The sequence below is a fragment of the Pongo abelii genome, chromosome 5, assembly GCF_028885655.2.
Source record: "Pongo abelii isolate AG06213 chromosome 5, NHGRI_mPonAbe1-v2.0_pri, whole genome shotgun sequence".
In the NCBI taxonomy this organism is placed as follows: Eukaryota; Metazoa; Chordata; class Mammalia; order Primates; family Hominidae; genus Pongo; species Pongo abelii.
This window is the reverse complement of record NC_071990.2, coordinates 137,695,503-137,712,825: the sequence shown is the minus strand read 5'-3', so window position 1 is coordinate 137,712,825 and position 17,323 is coordinate 137,695,503. Positions and strand designations below refer to the sequence as shown.

The 17,323-nt window shown below is 40.9% G+C and overlaps 1 protein-coding gene across 2 annotated transcripts in view; it reads right to left on the bottom strand.

The window, feature by feature from the left end:
- Positions 1-842: 842 nt before the first annotated feature.
- PDE7B (phosphodiesterase 7B) overlaps positions 843-17,323 on the bottom strand; it is a 339,241-nt gene continuing 322,760 nt past the window's right edge. The window contains exons 10-12 of one of the 2 annotated variants that reach the window (XM_002817398.5): positions 15,291-15,387; positions 9,506-9,586; positions 843-5,031 (exon numbers count right to left, since the gene is read on the bottom strand). In XM_002817398.5, coding sequence (XP_002817444.1) covers positions 4,805-5,031; positions 9,506-9,586; positions 15,291-15,387 — 405 coding nt within the window. In that variant the 3' untranslated portion in view covers positions 843-4,804. The remainder of the gene's footprint in view (positions 5,032-9,505; positions 9,587-15,290; positions 15,388-17,323) is intronic. The other variant, XM_002817399.4, reaches the window with a different exon arrangement.

Below are 17,323 nucleotides of genomic sequence, written 5' to 3'. Positions count from 1 at the left end.
AGTTTTAGTAACTTCTCTCTAGTCAGAGGATAAGTTACTGACAGAACTAGGATTGGGATCCATTTCTGTGTTGGAAGTGTATCTGCTTTCTATTGTGTTGTATGCCAGGAGGGAGCTTTAGCTGCATTTGAGCAATCATAGGTGTTTCACAAATTCTCTAAGAAGAAGTATTCACTGGTAACACCAGTCTCTGGCACAAGTCTGAATGCTTCTGGAGGGACTGGGTCTTTTTAAATCCCAATATCTAGCACAACATCTGGCACATAGTAGCTCCTCAATCAGTATTTCTTTAATTGAAATCTAACTGCTCATGTAGGCTTGGCCTATCTGACAGTTGTTTCAGCTAGGTTCCCGTGTACCTTTGAAAGCCATGCCTGACCTTTACATGAAATACTAGTGGGGCATCTCTTTTGATATTAGCTTTGTGATATAGAACTTCCACAAATGAAAAAGTAGCTTTGCATTCAAACATGGGAGTCATTAAGGAATCAGAGGGATTCTGAACACAAATCTTAATAAAATGAATATGGGAGAATACATAAAGATACAAGAAAACATTGGAAACACTGGCAGTGTTCTTTTTCTTCTCTATTTCCAGATGGATTTAGAATACCAGATTTAGAATAGAACAGTTCTGCCTGAACCATTCTATTGTTCTTCATGGCCTGTGATCCTGAAATGTGAGAGCATATTTTTCACAAATAATTCTTGCACTGAGTTGGCTATGTTTTTACAACTTAAAACATTGTACCTCATTCTCATTCATATATGAGTTTGACAAATATGAGTCAGAGAAATATCAGGACTCTGGGGAAATGTAAAGCTGAATGGTGGCCCTGTTTCCCTAACTTGGCACTAACAAGCAAGTGATATCTTCATGGACATGGGTGTTTCTGTAGCCCCCAAAGTGGAATGAGTCACGTGGACCATGTCTGCATCTGTGTTCTTTCCTTGAATGTTTCCTCCCCTGAGCAGTGGGATCCTTTTATTGAATCCAATTCGTTGACTGGTAACATGTTACCTGGTGAGAATTAGGATATTTTCATCTTGTGATATTTTAAAGAAATTATCTTTATTTTTAATTGTTCATCTAGACATGCCAATGGCTACTTAGGCCACATTTTGAGCAAAACTCACAAGGTGGTTTTTTTTTTTTTTAAACCTCACGTGTGTATACAAAAAGACACAGTTTAAAGGATTTGTTTAAAAGAACAAAGCATGAGAAATACAGTGAGATACAAGCTCATAACCAAACCTAAATAAGTAAGCAGATCTGATTCAACACGAAAAAAGATTACAAAACAAGTCCTAGTTTTGTAGGAAGCACTATCTGAAGACAAAGTTGCAGGATACCCTGCAAGTCCCTTTGTGGGGAGCCATAAGCAGGGAGAAAGAGCCTGGTTTTTACTTAGCCTAGCAGGGAGTTATAGGTAGGTCAGGGTTTCATAAATAAGGTCCTGACAATTCATCACTGTTATTAAAAGGAAGAGCAGGTTTTTCCTATCAGGCCTGGCAGTGATATGTATTCTCTCTCTGTCTTAATTTAATCTTAACTTTACTGTCAGCTTACTACACACAGTCCTTTGATTCCTTTCTTCTCAAGCAATGAAAGAATTAAACTTGGCAAGTCAACTATTGATGGTCCATGGACAAAGAGAACAAGATTGTAAAGAAAAAAATCTGTGGATGATCCAATAGCTGTGGGTTTTTAATTTAATTTAATTAATTAATTTATTTATTTTTGAGATGGATTCTAGCTCTGTTGCCAGGCTGGAGTGCAGTGGCGCGATCTCAGCTCACTACAACCTCCACCTCCCAGGTTCAAGCAATTCTCCTGCCTCAGCTTCCTGAGTAGCTGGGATTGCAGGCATGCACTGCCATGCCCAGCTAATTTTTGTATTTTTAGTAGAGACGGAGTTTCACCATGTTGGCCAGAATGGTCTCGATCTCCTGAACTTGTGATCTGCCCACCTTGGCCTCCCGAAGTGCTGGGATTACAGGCGTGAGCCACCGCGCCCCGCCACTGTGTTTTAACTAGTAATTGGAATCCTGTTGAAATATTGCAAGAGAGCCATTAATAGCCAAGAAAAAAAGACATTTTCACATTTTTTTTGTTTTTACCAACAAATGAGGAACTCAAGAACTCCCCAGTTGAATGAGGGAGGCAGCTGCATCAAGTTTATGCCTCATTTTACTTCAGATTTTTATTGTACTAGTGGCTATATCATGGGCTTACCCATTGGATATTTGGTAGTTTTTTCTCTGTGAGCTCTTCTTCAAGACCTAATTGTAACATAAACTATCAACTCAGAACTACTAAGAATACCTCCAATCTCATTTATTTAAATTATTATATAATTATAATTTAAACAAAGCCATTTTTTAGTCCCAAGGCAGAAACCCCATTAGCTAAAATAGTGTCTTCTTTCCTACCTCTACTTTTCTTGTCCCCAGCAATTGCCTTCCTTGATATTTGACCTCATATACATTAAAAATAGACTGTTCAAAAGCCCTATCTGTACCATCAAACCAAAGTAAGAGAGGTTTGGAAATAGGAATACATCTGACATATTCTCTTTTGGGGCCTCACCAAGCTGAGAACTGCAGAATACTAAAGTGATAAAGAAAAATATATCAGTTCACAGTTTTACAGAAAAAAAAATACAAAGCTAGTGTTAACTTTCCACAACCTCCCTTCTTACCCACATCAATAATTTCAACTTACCATCCACCTATTTCATAAGATCTTCACACTTTCTTTAGCACCATCTGATAATCTCTCCTACTTCAATGAAAATACAACCAACTTTCCAAAATTTCCCCTGAACCTTAATTCTGCAAGCCTCAGTCTCTCTACAGGAACTTATTATAGGCCAATCAGTATTTCCTTTGTATGTTAGGAGAAAAATCTCCAAAACAGTTGCACTTAGGAAATGAGTGCTAGCTGTCATTCGATCAGCACGAGGATCAGGTTGATAGTGGCAGAAACAGTCATTCTCCCACTACCGCACTGTTTAAGGTAAAAAGAAAGGGGCATCAACAATTTTCATCTAACATTAGTTGTGCTGAAACTTCTAAAGAAAAGGTTCAGTGCACAGCGTTTAGCAGCCTAGAGAAGAATGCTGTAACAAACTGATTTTACGGCCAGGTGTCTGCAGAAAAAATGGCAACGAAATTCCAAGGTGACACTCCAAGCTAGAGACATAATTAACTACAATGACCTGCCAGGAAGGTAAAGTCTATTATAAAACTGAAATATTTTCTTTACTTAAATAATATTAGCTTCAGCTAAACAGTTGGGTAGTTGTTCACATGAGATTAAGGAAAAAGAAAAATCCAGTTACTATTGACACTAAAGAAATGCACACCAACCAAACACCAAAAGTACTTTGGTACTGTAGCCATAATAGACAAATGTGTGGCATGGGAGCAGGGAATTCCCTGATGGTTAGATGACAGGGTCATAGAAGGTTTTCGAGACCTGCTATGTCTCCTGTGAGGCTGACGCACCACCATGTTCTGTAACAAGAGTCACATAAACACAAGCTTAGCAGCTGGCTTGTTAAAACATCGCTGTGTTGAAAAGTGACTGATTCAGGCTTGTTGAAGGGTCTCATTAATCTGAGGAAACGATGCTTGGTGCCATAGATTAAACACTATGGTCTCAAGCAGAATGCATGTGAAGTTTCCAAAATGTTTCCTCAAAGACTTTATTCAGTTTTGGTTTGTGACCTTAGCTGGAAAACATACAGATGAACATGGACAGGCAGTTGAGAAAGACATCTATGAGGATTTAAGTCGGGCAGCTTTCAGAAGATGAAAGATGTTTAAAGTTAAGGCCTTTATCTGCAAACAATAGTATATTAATAAACTCTATACCATATTTACAAATGCATTCTCTTGTATTAAAACTAACAGTATTCTGTTCACAGTGCCATTGTTTATACAGGTAGCAATCCCATAATACTCATGTATTTTGGCATGGGAATCAGTAGCGTTTGGTATTTACAGAAAATGTACATGGGTGAATATAAACATGTCACAGAATCCATAAAAGACAGATTGGCTAATGGTGCAAAGGAATGAACTGTACAGCACCTTCCCTTCGGATTGGATAGGAAACGTGGTTTCTTAAACTGAGAAGATGCCAAGTCTCTGCCCCAAAGTGGCATAATAAAGTCAATAGCAAAACAATGAACCCCCTGTTCAAGTTTGGGTACATTGAATGACCTTAGTCCAAAGTTGCAGATCCATTGTCTAGTGCATAAAATATAAAAGTTAAAAAGATGATTTATTATTTTTATAATAATAATTATTATTAAAATAGAAGGTACTTTCTCTCACACTTTCATTTGTGCTCTTGCACTTAAGACCAATATCCTTGGCGTTGCAAATATGCTGGTGTTTCTGTCACGCAGATCAGCAGTCAGATGGCAAACGCTCAAACGCTCCGGACTTAGGAACTGCTGCCTGTTCCAGTGCGACCCGGAACAAGGCGGACACGGCAGGAGCACCTCATTCTTCCCCCTAGTCTTCTCCTAGCCTGCCCGTGGGATCAGCTCCCACATTGCTGAATGGAGTCGCTCATTTCGGCAGCGAATGCTGAGGTGACAAATGGCTTCTGTACATTTGCGAAAAGGAGGGGAGGCAGGTAAGTGGGGAGGAAGGTGGCGTTCCAAAGAGCCCCAGGACAACACTCAGAAAGTGGCTGGGCTGCTGCGTGAGGGCCCCTCCATGCTGCTTCTGCCCTCTGGGGGCCCTGCGGGAGGAGAGCCGCGTCTCCGCGTCTAAGCTGGGCCGGCCCCTAGGGGCTGTCGCCTTCCTGTTCCTCGCTCTCAGTCCCTTGGCCTGCGTGGTCGTGGTCAGGCCCGCTGCCACTGCTGCCCCTGCTTCTGTGCTGCCTGGGCAACAGGCTCTTCCACTGGGCCTTGTTGTGTGCGAGATGGCCCAGCATGTTCTCCGACAGGGTGCTGTTATCCGTGAAATGGGCCCATTCCCGGAAGAGCGGCTCCACGATGTAGCTCATGAAACCTAGAACAGGCAAGGCAAGGCTCAGCAGCACAGGGTGGTGAAACCTGCTCCTTTCTCCCTCCCAAGCATGACTGGGGACCCACCATGCCCTGCTAATATTTGTATCTTTAGTAGAGATGGGGTTTCCCCATGTTGGCCAGGTTGGTCTTGAACTCCTGACCTCAAGTGATCCGCCCGCCTCGGCCTCCCAAAGTGCTGGGATTACAGCCTGAGCCACTGTGCCCGGCCTTACTTAGGTTTTACTGTATTTCCTTGATGAGTACCTGTGGGGAGAAATGGCAAATGTTTTCAGCCTAATAAAAATTTCCAGCTCTGGGGCCAGAAGGGCAAGCAAGATAATGGTGGCTACCCTCAGCCTAGGAGCATAAGATGTGTCACTTTGGGCTTGTCCCTGAACGGCTTTGTGCCTCAGTTTCCTCATTTGCAAAAAGATGCTAAAGAGAATACTAAACTCGTAGGGTTGTTATGACAATTAAATGACTTAATGTATGTACAATGCTTAGAAAACTCTTGGCACATAGTAAACTCCCAGTGAATACTGGCTATTACTTGCAGAGGGAGAAAGACATATAAGTAAAAAATGTATAAAAAAAAAAAAAAAGTGTGTGCTGGAGCTAAAGGCAGGAAGAGAAGGGATGGAGAGGGCAAATGACATCAGAAAAGGACACCTCACGAATTTAGATCAGCTGCATAATTCATACCCTTACCCTGTGGGATATCTTTTTCAAGATGATCATTTTACAGTTCTGTCTTGCTTTCAGTTATGTTAAATAACTAAGTTTAAAGTTCACTCATTTTCAATAGATTTTTACCTGTATGAAAGTCCCGCTTTAATGACTAGATAAGATTGTCTGATATGAGACTTCTTTGTTTGCATGTCTATTCTCTTACATATTTAAGATTTGTTTCTTTCTAATCGCGTTTTGCCACGTTAATGTGCTTTTCATAATAAACATGACTTGTTTATTATGAAAAGATAACTTTCAGTCTGAGAACTGTTGGAATCATCACAAACTTGGACTTATTTAGGTTTTATTGTATTTCCTTGATGTGTAGCTGTGGGGAGAAAGGCAAATGTTTTTCAGCCTGACAAAAATTTCCAACAGCTAATCCTGTATGTTTACAGGCATGTGAATTACAAGGATAGATTTGATTATCTTTTTGTTGGACAAACAGCAGACACTTGGCCTTTGAGAACGCCATGGAAATAGAAGAGGGATGCAGCAATACACAGTGTTATTGTACATTTCTGCATTGTCTCATCTTATGTGAAATATGATTTAAATATTGTGAGATCATAGTAGAGAACCTGAACTGGAGGGGGAAAGTTAAATCAGTGACTTGATGTCTGTATATGGAATTTTGGTAAGGTTGTACAGGGTGTCAGCAGATGAGGATTTCACGTTTTGCTTGCTGTTCTTGAATTTTCTTTACCTCCTCCGCAATCTCCATATTTAATTTCTAATATCATTCGCCTTCAAAGAGATGAGATATTAGATATCTAAAAAGACAGTTTGCAAAATTATACTATTCTAAAGTTCAAAGTGTGAATATTTATCAAGTTTATCTCAGTATAAAAAAGTTACAAATCCAACTCAAAAAAAAGCCTCATTTTCTTAAGTGACCCTGGCACTATATCTGTATTTATACTTTCAGATATAAAGACTTCTTATGCTAGGTAGGAAACTGATTTTAAAGTCTGAATGGACACCAAGAGGCAGTTTTTCAAATTAAGGCTTCCACATTATCAGATTTGGAAACCTGTTCCATCAGTGTGTTCTGCCAACCTCCCTTTTCTCAAAGGATGAACTGACATTGCTGGGCTGTTGTCCTCCTGGAGGGATGGTGGGGTGGCGGGGGGTTGGGGGGAGGAAGGGGGAGTAGGGAGGAATGGTAGCCTCAGAGTAGACAAGGATTGAAGGAAAACCTCTTTCTCTTTAGCCTTCTATAGATTTCACCAATTAGAGAGTCATTTGATTTAATACCTTTTTTGTTTTAATTAATTAATTTTTTAAGAGATGGGGTCTCACCCTGTCGCCCAGGCTGGAGTGCAGTGACGTGATCATGGCTCACTGCAGCCTTGACCCCTTGGGCTCAGGTGATCCTCCTGCCTCAGCCTTCTGAGCAGCTGGGACTACAGGCACATGCCACCACACCCAGCTAATTTTATTTTTTTGTATTTTTTGTGGAGATGGGGTTTTGTCTTGTTGTCCAGGCTGGTCTTGAATTCCTGGCCTCAAGGGATTTGCCCGCCTCAGCCTCCCAAAGTGCTGGGATTATAGGTATGAGTCACCCCGCCCGGCTAATACCTTCCTTTTAAAATGTAGAATTTGGTAGAGAGAGGGAAGCGTGGAGTTGGGGAGGAGATATTAAGCCCTAGTTCCACTTGGGTAGATATAAATTACTTCAAAAGAAAAATCAGATCTAAGCCTGAGAGTAGATCTCAGAAAATTCTCATTTTGGATTGAGGCAGGAAAAAGAGGGGAACATTTCAGTCAGAGAGGAATAAGGAAAGAGGAAATAGCTGCATTACTTAAGACCCACTGGAAAAATCGTTGTCTCGGGGGCTAGAGCCTGTAGCATCCACCAAGTTCCATTTATCTCTTTGGATTTTTCCGGTTTAGCCTGATCTGTCCCTGCCACCCCACTTCCCAACCCTCAACCTCTACGAGCTGGCAGATGTAGAGCAAAGGCAGAGAAAGATCTATGTACTAAGTATTGTTTTGTAATCAGCTTCCCTTTCTCTTTATTATTGGTGTGCTGGTGTAGCATCCATAGGATTTCCCTATTCACTCAACCCCCAGCCCCTTTTTTAAAAGAGGTATCTATGGTAACCACATTTTCCTGAGCTGAAAATCAGGACATATGATCTGACAAAATAAGTGTGTTCTCATGACAACAACAGGACAGAGTCCCTGAAATCAGGTCTGTCTCACAAATCCAGGTTGTGTGCTGAACCACACGAGTCCTTTTGTTTGGGGGGTTCAAAATGTCATTGACAGTTGCCTGGTAAATTTCTTTCCAGCTGGAGCTTAACACAGGGAGCCTCAGGATTAGGACTTTGGTTAGCATCTAATTTTGAATCACGTCTGCAGAACCTCCATGGCTAAAGCAATTGATAGGAGAGAATTGCCTCCCAGGAGGCTGAGGCTGCATTTCTGTTGCTGATATTCCCTGCAAGCCACCTAGCAACTCTGTATTATCTTTTCTGGGTTCTATTTTTTTTTATGCCACCATCCCCAGCTCCCAGCTTTGGGGTGGAGGAATTGGTTTGATTGTGAAAACTACATAACAATATTAAGGACAATTTGAAAAAAAAATGCTCAATAATCAAACACACCTATTTTAATAGTTGTATATTCCATTGAAATCTTTATAGCTAGATTTATTTTGTCCTTATTTCCTGAGGATGATTTTATGACTCCATTGTGGGACAGTGGATTAGATTTGACCTTCAGTGATATTCTATAATTCTAACTTACCCTGGTTTTCTTAATTTTCAGGTTATGTTTTCAGATACCCCCTTCCCTACCAATGTCAAAGCATTAAACTTTGAGCCTTGCAAAGGTCTGTAGCACTGTGAATGCGTTCAGCTGTCTGAAGTCTATAGGAACAGGTATAAAACATGAACTGGTACATGTCAGGGTCAGAGTTTATAAGGAAAAGAGTTAAAGTTCTGAGTTTGGATTCAATGGAAGGGAACCGCAAGGAAAAGAAAGACTTGCTTTAAAGGTGGGTGGACTTGATGGAGTGTCTTAAGGTGTGATAGAAAGTCTTACCGAAGCAAAAATATTTCCTCCACTAAAGTGCCTAAAATTTCCACAGTTTGATTTGCTTCTTGGCCTAATGCATAACTTAATTAGATAAAGCAATAATTATTTTGGATGCATTGGCATCATACTTTAACAGTTTCCCATCAGTGACACTTGAAAGAGAATGTGGTTTTAGGAGAATAACCCGAAAATAAGTTTTGAAGGAAGGACTAGTGAAACTGGGGATCCCAGGATGTGGCGGGATAGCACGGCTTGTAGGCTCTAGGCCTAGAGACTGGGTTCTTGGGAGCGAGCATTAGGGATGAGGGGTAGCAACCCAGATTGGAAGGGTCCTAAAGGCAGATTCTGCTGATTCCCACCTTCAAGCCCTGCAGAGAGTGCGAATAGTTGATTCCTGTTACTTTTCTTCTACTCTTTTTGGTTTTGATTCTATTCGAAACTACAAAATTAAAATAATACGAATTAGTTAAGGGCCTATAACAAAGCTTCAATCCTAGGTTTCGTAAGTTCTCAATAGATAATTAGCTAGTAGATTAGTCACGATTAAAGTGTTAATTTGGACTCTGCCATTCAAAAGGATGTTGATTAAACCTCCAGTGCCGATCTTTTGAAAGCTATGTTTAGATCTTTTCTTTTTTTGAGAAACTTTTGTGAGATGTGCCAAAGGTATTTATTTGGAATTAACACTGAATTCAACTCACCAATTTGTATACTAGGGATGGAATCTTTCTGTTGATTACAAAGAGGACTGATTTCCAGTTCAAATTTCTGTTCAAGTTCACCTAAGAAGAAAGAAAAAAAAAACCACATTGGTAATCTAGAACTTATAAAATGAGTATTAATAATTTTAATGACCTCGTCGGAAGAAGTTATTCTGGGGATTACTGTTTCCTGACTTGTTATCCCTTAGGGACCCTTCAGCACCGACTTGCTCTGCCTTACTTCAGTAGTTTCCGTAAAAATTTAAAATACCACAGTGCCAATGACCGTTCATAGTGGCTCATTGCTAGTAGGTGTGCTCTGGGACTAGAATAAACTTTTGAACAAGACCTATAAAAACAAGAAAACAACAAATGAGAAATTTCCTCACATGAAATAAGTTATGGCTTTAAGTGACAGGTTAAGAAAACAGGTTTTGTCCTTCCTTCTCCCTCCTCTGCTTTCACGCTGCCTGACCCTAGTCTTGTTTCGCCTGAGGACAACTAGGAACAGTAAGTAGGTAGGAAATGAGGTAGAAGGACCAGAAAGATCTCATCTGAGTAGCACCTCAGTCTGTAACCACAAAATTAATCAGAATCTCCCATTCTGATTCCTTAGAATTTTACCTAATGCAACTGAAGGTGAAAAAAAGTATAAAGGTCAGAATGGTATTTCTTTTTTTCTTTTTGAGACAGAGTCTCATTCTGTCACCCAGGCTTGAGTGCAGTGGCATGATCTCGGCTCACTGCAGCCTTGAACTCCTAGGCTCAAACAATCCTTCTGCTTTAGCTTCCCAAGTAGCTCAGACTACAGGCATGTGCCACCATGCCCGGCTAATATATATTTTTAAATTTTTATTTTTAGTAGAGATGAGGTCTTGCTATGTTGTCCAGACTAGTCTTAATCTCCTGAGCTCAAGCAATCCTCCTGCCTCCATCTTCCAAACTGTTGGGATTACAGGTGTGAGCCTCTGCACCCAGCTTGAAATGTTTTTTTTTAATGCCTTTGTCAGCTATCAGGCTGGTGCAAATGTAATTGTGTGTGTTTTTTTTTTGCCATTACTTTCCATGGCAAAACCTGCAATTACATTTGCACCAACCTAATAGAAGATCAAAGAAGAAATGCATTGTACAAAACTTTATTGAAATACTTCATCAGTCCTTCCTGAGCATAAAAAATTGAGTAATTTTTGTGTTGGAAAAAACAATCTGGTTAATCAGTGGAAGGTTCAGTTACGAATCTACTCTGCTAAAGTAGAAGAGATAAAAACACAACATTTATATAGTGATTACTGTGTGCCAGGCACTGTTCTAAGCATTTTACATATGTTAATAAAAAAAATTGTCATTGTTTTTTGTAAGAGGCAGGCTCTCACTCTGTCACCCAGGCTGGAGTGCAGTGGTGTCATCATAGCTCAATGCACCCTTGAACGCTTGAGCTCAAGGGATCCTCCTGCTTCAGCCTCCTGAGTAGCTGGGACTTACAGGCATGTACCACCACTTCTGGCTAATATTGTTTTGTTCATTTTTTTTAAAAATAGAGATAGGATCTCTCTACATTGCCTAGGCTGGTCTCAAACTCCTGGCTTCAAGCAATCCTCCTGCTTCAGCCTCCCAAAGCATTGGGATTACATGTGTGAGCCCCCCTCCCAGGCATATGTTAATTAATTTAATCCAAATAACAACCTTATTATAATCCCCATTTTATAGATGAAGAAATTGAGACACAGGGAGGATTAAGTATACTGACCCAGTATGTTGCTAGTAGGTCACACCACTAGTAAAGCGGGGAGCCTGGATTCCAGCATGGGAAGTTTGGCTTCAAAGTGTCTGCACTTAACCATTGAGCTGAAGCCCTACAGAGGCCACAGTTCTGTCATTTTAAGACTGTAGTCTGCCTCCTGGGGTCTCTTGTCCCTGGTAATCCTTAAGGCTGAAGTGAGGAAATCATTCGGGCTTAACCTGAGTGGTTCAGGGCAGTCTGGCCACCCTAACTCTTCAACTCAAGATGATCATAGCCTTCTGAGGGCAGGCCAGGACACCATATAATAAGACGAACTCTCCTAAAGCCAGTTTCACTCCTCACCTCCGTATTTCTGTTAATAGTGATTTTTCAGTCAAGTGTGACACTTCGGAGGAGTTGTCTTTGACTTCTCCCTTCTCTTCACCCTCCATCCCATCTGAGCCTGGCTGGGGACCCTGCAAGGGTCCCTGCTTGTTTCTTCCTCTTAAATCTTGTTTCACATCCTATTTCTCCCTCTTAGAAGACCTTTTTTTTGCCCCCTTTCACTCTGCTTTAACCTGGTCTGGTGTGTTGATGATTTATTCTTAGTTGTTGCTTCTTAGCTAGTTTTCTTCCTCCAATTCTTCTTCCACTTCAACTATATATATTGCCCTAAACGCACTTTCTGAGATGACTCTCATTGTCATGTTCTCTATTGTAGCCTGGTGCCCAGGGGCCTCCACAATCCTCTCGTTCTTATCTTCTATGAGACCGAGCTGGTCTACAAGGCAGGGTGCATCCCGGCCTCAGTGTTTTCCATTCCATTCTATCTAGACCAGCGCTGTCCAGTGGGATTTGCTGCAAGGATGGAGATGTTCTCTACATTGCCCACTGTGGCAGCCCCTTGAAATATGATCAAGACTGAGGAACTCTATTTTTTATTTATTAACTTTTAATTTAAATTTAACCAGTCACATGTGTCTTGTTACCATATTGGAAAGTATAGAGCAATGCACATCACTCAAAACTGAGCTCAGATTCTACCTTTCAAGGTACTGGATCTTCTCCTGTGACCTCTATCATTAGAGGTTTTCCAATTAGATCATTTATTCATTCACTTATTCAACACGCTTATGTTTCAGACACTTTGCTAAGCAATGTAGAGAATATAAAGGGGAAATTTGCATAGTTTCTTTCCTCTGGAAACTAAACTAATTAGTACTTTGAGAGTACAAAGCATAGACTACCTGTAGTTTTTTGTATTCTTCATAATATCTCCAGTGGGGCTTTGAACATAGGACAATCGGTTTTGCTGAGGATTAGACAAGGCTGGAAGCAGATGTTCAATAAAATGTTCTAGGAAACTAGGTTGAGATGATATCAATCTGTAGTTACAAGAGGACAAAGTCTAATTTTTTAGGGTTTTTTCGGGGAGAGGAGGGAGGTATATGGTATTTGGAATCCTAATCTCTGTTCTGAGAATATAAGTTTTTCTAATTCATGGGGTCTTGTTTTCCTTTCCCCCTGTGTCCTCAACCTTGATTTTAAGGGTTTTCCTTTGCTTAACATAATGAATCACATTAAAGTTACTTTGTCCAGGACAGTTAGTAGTCTGTGGAAGCCTGCCTGCCAGGAGCAGGCTGGAATGAACTGAGATGAGTCCAAATCTTAAACTGAAAGATTAATCAAAATGACACAAGTCATCCTTATAGAATTAAATAATAATTCAGTAGGGAGGACAGGCACTTTGGATGACCAGGGAATCTACTCTTTTTTTTTTTTTTTTTTTTTGGAGATAAGAGTCTCGCTCTGTCACCCAGGCTGGAGTGCAGTGGCGTGACCTTGGCTCACTGCAAGCTCTGCCTCCCAGGTTCACGCCATTCTCCTGCCTCAGCCTCCCAAGTAACTGGGACTACAGGTGCCCGCCACCATGCGCAGCTAACTTTTTATGTATTTTTAGTAGAGACGGGGTTTCACTGTGTTAGCTGGGATGATCTCTATCTCCTGACCTCGTGATCCACCCGCCTTGGCCTCCCAAAGTGTTTGGATTACAGGCGTGAGCCACTGCACCCAGCCTATAATCTTCTCTTAAAACAAGCAGAATTTCTACTAGACCATAAGGCTATTACATAAAAAGGACTAGATATACTTTCTATTCTTCCTCTGCCAGGAAACATGCCAGAGGAAGGTACATGGAAGCCTGCCTTTAGAGATCAGTGTTACAAATGTTCTAGGTTTTTCCAACTTATAATGCATGCATATATTACTAGGACAATAAGCGCTTTTGAGAAAAGAGGTTTGGTTTTTTTTTTTTTGGAGACGGAGTCTTGCTCTGTCGCCCAGGCTGGAGCGCAGTGGCACGATCTCGGCTCACTGTAACCTCCGCCTCCTGGGTTCAAGCAATTCTTTTGCTTCAGCCTCCCGAGTAGCTGGGACTACAGGTTGTGCTGCCACACGCGGCTGATTTTTGTATTTTTATTGGAGACTGGATTTCACCATTTGGCCAGGCTGGTTTCAAGTTCCTGACCTCAGGTGATCCACCTGCCTCAGCCTCCCAAAGTGCTGGGATTACAGGCATGAGCCACTGCACCAGGCCTGAGAAAAGAGATCTTATAGGTTACATTTCTTGGTTGATACCATTTACTGTACTTAGTTGACAACTTTGATTTGCTGGCACTACGGGCCTTACTATCTACCTAAGTGACATGGTCCTGCCCCAAGGTGCTCAGAATCCAAATAAGGTGCAAGATGAGAAAATAAAAGGTTTACACTGCAGTCGATGCTGACTTGTGTACTTTAATCATGCTGGGCATGATTGAGTCAAAACCAAGTGGGCTAGAGTAGATTCTTTCCTCTGTTTCATTGTTTGATTTGCAAGGACGGAGATCTTAGCCCCTTTCTCACTATGCTATTTCAATATTTAACATATCAAACAGTAAAGAAAGTATTGATTATATCTAATTTAAAGCCCCCTAGCTCCAATTTCATCATATTTCCTTTTGTTTTACCTTCCTTGGAGATTTTATTTAGGGGCAACTAGAGCTGAGATTTTGATTTCTAACCACTTTTACTCAATTCAAGTGAAATTATATACAGAATTATAGGAGTTACATGAGCACTTTTATTCTGAGAGAAAGATACAGTGAGCAGAGCCTTCTGGCCCCACATGAGCTCAATCAATTCTTCTGTCTCTGGGGCCATCACAATGTCATTGACGCATCTTTCAATGGTGCCTTCTCCAAAAGGCTCACTGTTGCTATTTGACCTCCCCACAGAGCTGGTATGTGGGACACTTCAAGCTTTATTTGTTCTCAGCCTCTCAAACCTGATTCTGTCACTAGCATGAGGGCACTGTTGATGCCTGAACAAACATCCTGCACATTGAAACCCAGCCTGAAGAAACAAGGCTGTATTTAAAGGTTGATACCCCACCCAACATCAAGATCCTGCTTGCTAATTCATTGCTTTATTTCTGAATGAGGTTAATCTTTTAAAAATTATACCCTAATTCAGGGCCATTTGTCTTTTCACAGCAAAATCCTTCTACCTCACTTTTGAAACTATATTTGAAAGGAAGAACTCACTTTTTGGTCAGCTCTGTCCAATTTCATTATTAATTTTTTTTTTAAGAAAGCAAGGAGAAGGAATACAAAAGGAGTCTAAGTCCTTCTGTCAGAGTGGAAAACATTGACCTCAAATGACATTTAGCCTTTAGGCTGCACTCAGCTCATTAAAATGAAGGTCAAAGTCAAAATCAAACTATCCCACACATTCTTATATCCACAGAGGAGAGCCATTTATAATGAATGTCCTACTTTTGCTCATTTTTATTTTGCCTCATTACTACCTGTTTCTGTAGTAAGTCAATACGTCAATGTTATTTATTTTTAACTTTTTCCAAAAAAGGGTTGGATGAGTTCCAAGAGGGTAAAAGAGAAAGGTTAGGATCACAAGAGTTGATGAGAGAACAAATGTCATGATAGATCAGCCATTTCCTGTTTTATTAGGATAAATGCCTAAAAGAAGACAGGGCAATGAAATCTCAGCTGTTGGATCACTACTAACCTTGCCTGTAGAATTCTTCACAGACCCTTTCACTCCACTGCTTGCTCATCTCCCAGATTCTACAAGGATTGCAAATGTCAGCACACTTCAAGGCGATCTGAGAAATGACAGGATAGGGAGAGATTGTGAGAGGATGTTCTTTCAGTTGCAAAAGCACCCCAAGCCAAAGAGGCTATCAAGCTGTTCAGTCTGCTCATAGTACCAGGCCCATATTTACAGAGTACCTCCCTGACATGCCTCTTCAGGAAACTGCACTTATTCACCATGATACAAAGCCTGCATTGAGAATGCTGGCTTTATAGCAGTGAGGAGAGAAGAGCCACAGTCCAAGGACATGGAGCTTGCTGGAAGAGACTTGGGTGGGCAGGCCAAGGAAAGCCATGGCCTGGCTCCTTCTGTAGCTCCACCTCCTGAATGCAGGGAGGTTGCAGGGTCCCTGGCCAGGCTCAGATGAGGTCATCTGGACCTCACTCTCACAGTAGCCACACTGACGAACTCCATACATCACTTAAATTATGCGTGTTGGGATTTATGTCTGCATGTGTAAGCTCAGACTGCCAGTCAGGGAACGAAGCCGTATCAAACGTAGGAATGCTTTGTTTGCACAGCTAAATTAGGGCCTTCTTGACTTGCCTCACACTGGTCTGGATCTGAGATGCCAGCTTTTTGTCAGTAATGATGACCCTACGAGGGTTACCTTGAATTCCCAGAGAAGCAGATTCTCCCTTTTAACCACCACCTGCTACCAAGAGACCAGCAGTGTCCATTGGTTTGACCCAATTCCTTGGCATCACAGAACAGATAGCAATGTTGGGGTCTGGAAGAGCCTTGGATCATATCAACTTGCAAATTTAGTTGTTTATGTTTATTTCCTGGTTAGTGGGGGTACCAGTACATGTTGAAGTAGAGGTAAGTGTCAGAGAAGCATCCTCCAGCCTCTGCCTTAAGGAATGCATTTGAGTTAGCAAGCCTTTCTTTCGAAATGCAAGTGTTCAAGACCAAATCTTTCAGCTATTCACAACTTGGCTTTAGTCACTCAAATCAGACACCTGGTTGATCCTTGTGGCATTCAGGGACTAGAAGCCTAGTTTGGAAAGAAATAAGGAAGGAGTCATAGTTCTACAGCTGGGAGTAGGGTATTTCCTGGCAAAGATGGAGCACTTTGGACAGCTACAAAGGGTAGCATGAAAGCCTGGAACAAAAAAGACTGCACGATTCAATCTCCAGGTGTAGCTCCATCTCATCTATATACATGAGTCTAGGGTCCATTCACTATGTTTTTTGCACCAAAAGAAAAGAAGGAAGACAAGAGAAAATGGAAGATAAAGAAAGAAGGTTCTGGTTTGGATACCAGGTCACATTTTTATTTGTGACGTCCACTCTGCCCTGATGTAATCTGTCATGTCACAAATGGCTTCTTGCCGTGGAGTAAAACAGAAAGGAATGGACTTGATCCAATGTAATTCAATTCAGTTCAATTTTATTTTTTGCTGCCTAAAAATAAGACCAGATAAAAATGTTTAAGACTCAGATGAAAATAGAAGTTTAGGTAGTAAAAGGAAATAAAGCAGGTTAAATAGGTTTAAGGTAAAGGGAGGCCACTTGTTTTCCAATTTTTGTATGTACTGTAGTTAACATAATATGCTTTTGTGTTTCAGAAACAGACTTTTAAAATTGCGTGGGTATCGCAGTAGCTGATTTTATACCAAGCCACAAAATGTGGTAGACCTTTACTGCATCCAGTGGGATTACTCTGTGATAAATCAGTTACTGAACAAGAAAAATGAGATATTATCAACTTGTTGACCTAAAACCCAGATTTTGCTTAGTTGGGAACCACTTATAACTTTCATGCATTTCAAAGCCTTTACTAAATAGGTCACTGCTCTAACTCATACCATTGGAGATAACTCCTTCTCAAACATGCTAAAATTATTGATCATGGCCCTTAGTGAATTTTTGTTGTTGTTTTGTGTCTTTTTTTAGAGACAGGATCTCACTCTGTCACCCAGGCTGGAGTGCAGTGGTGCAAT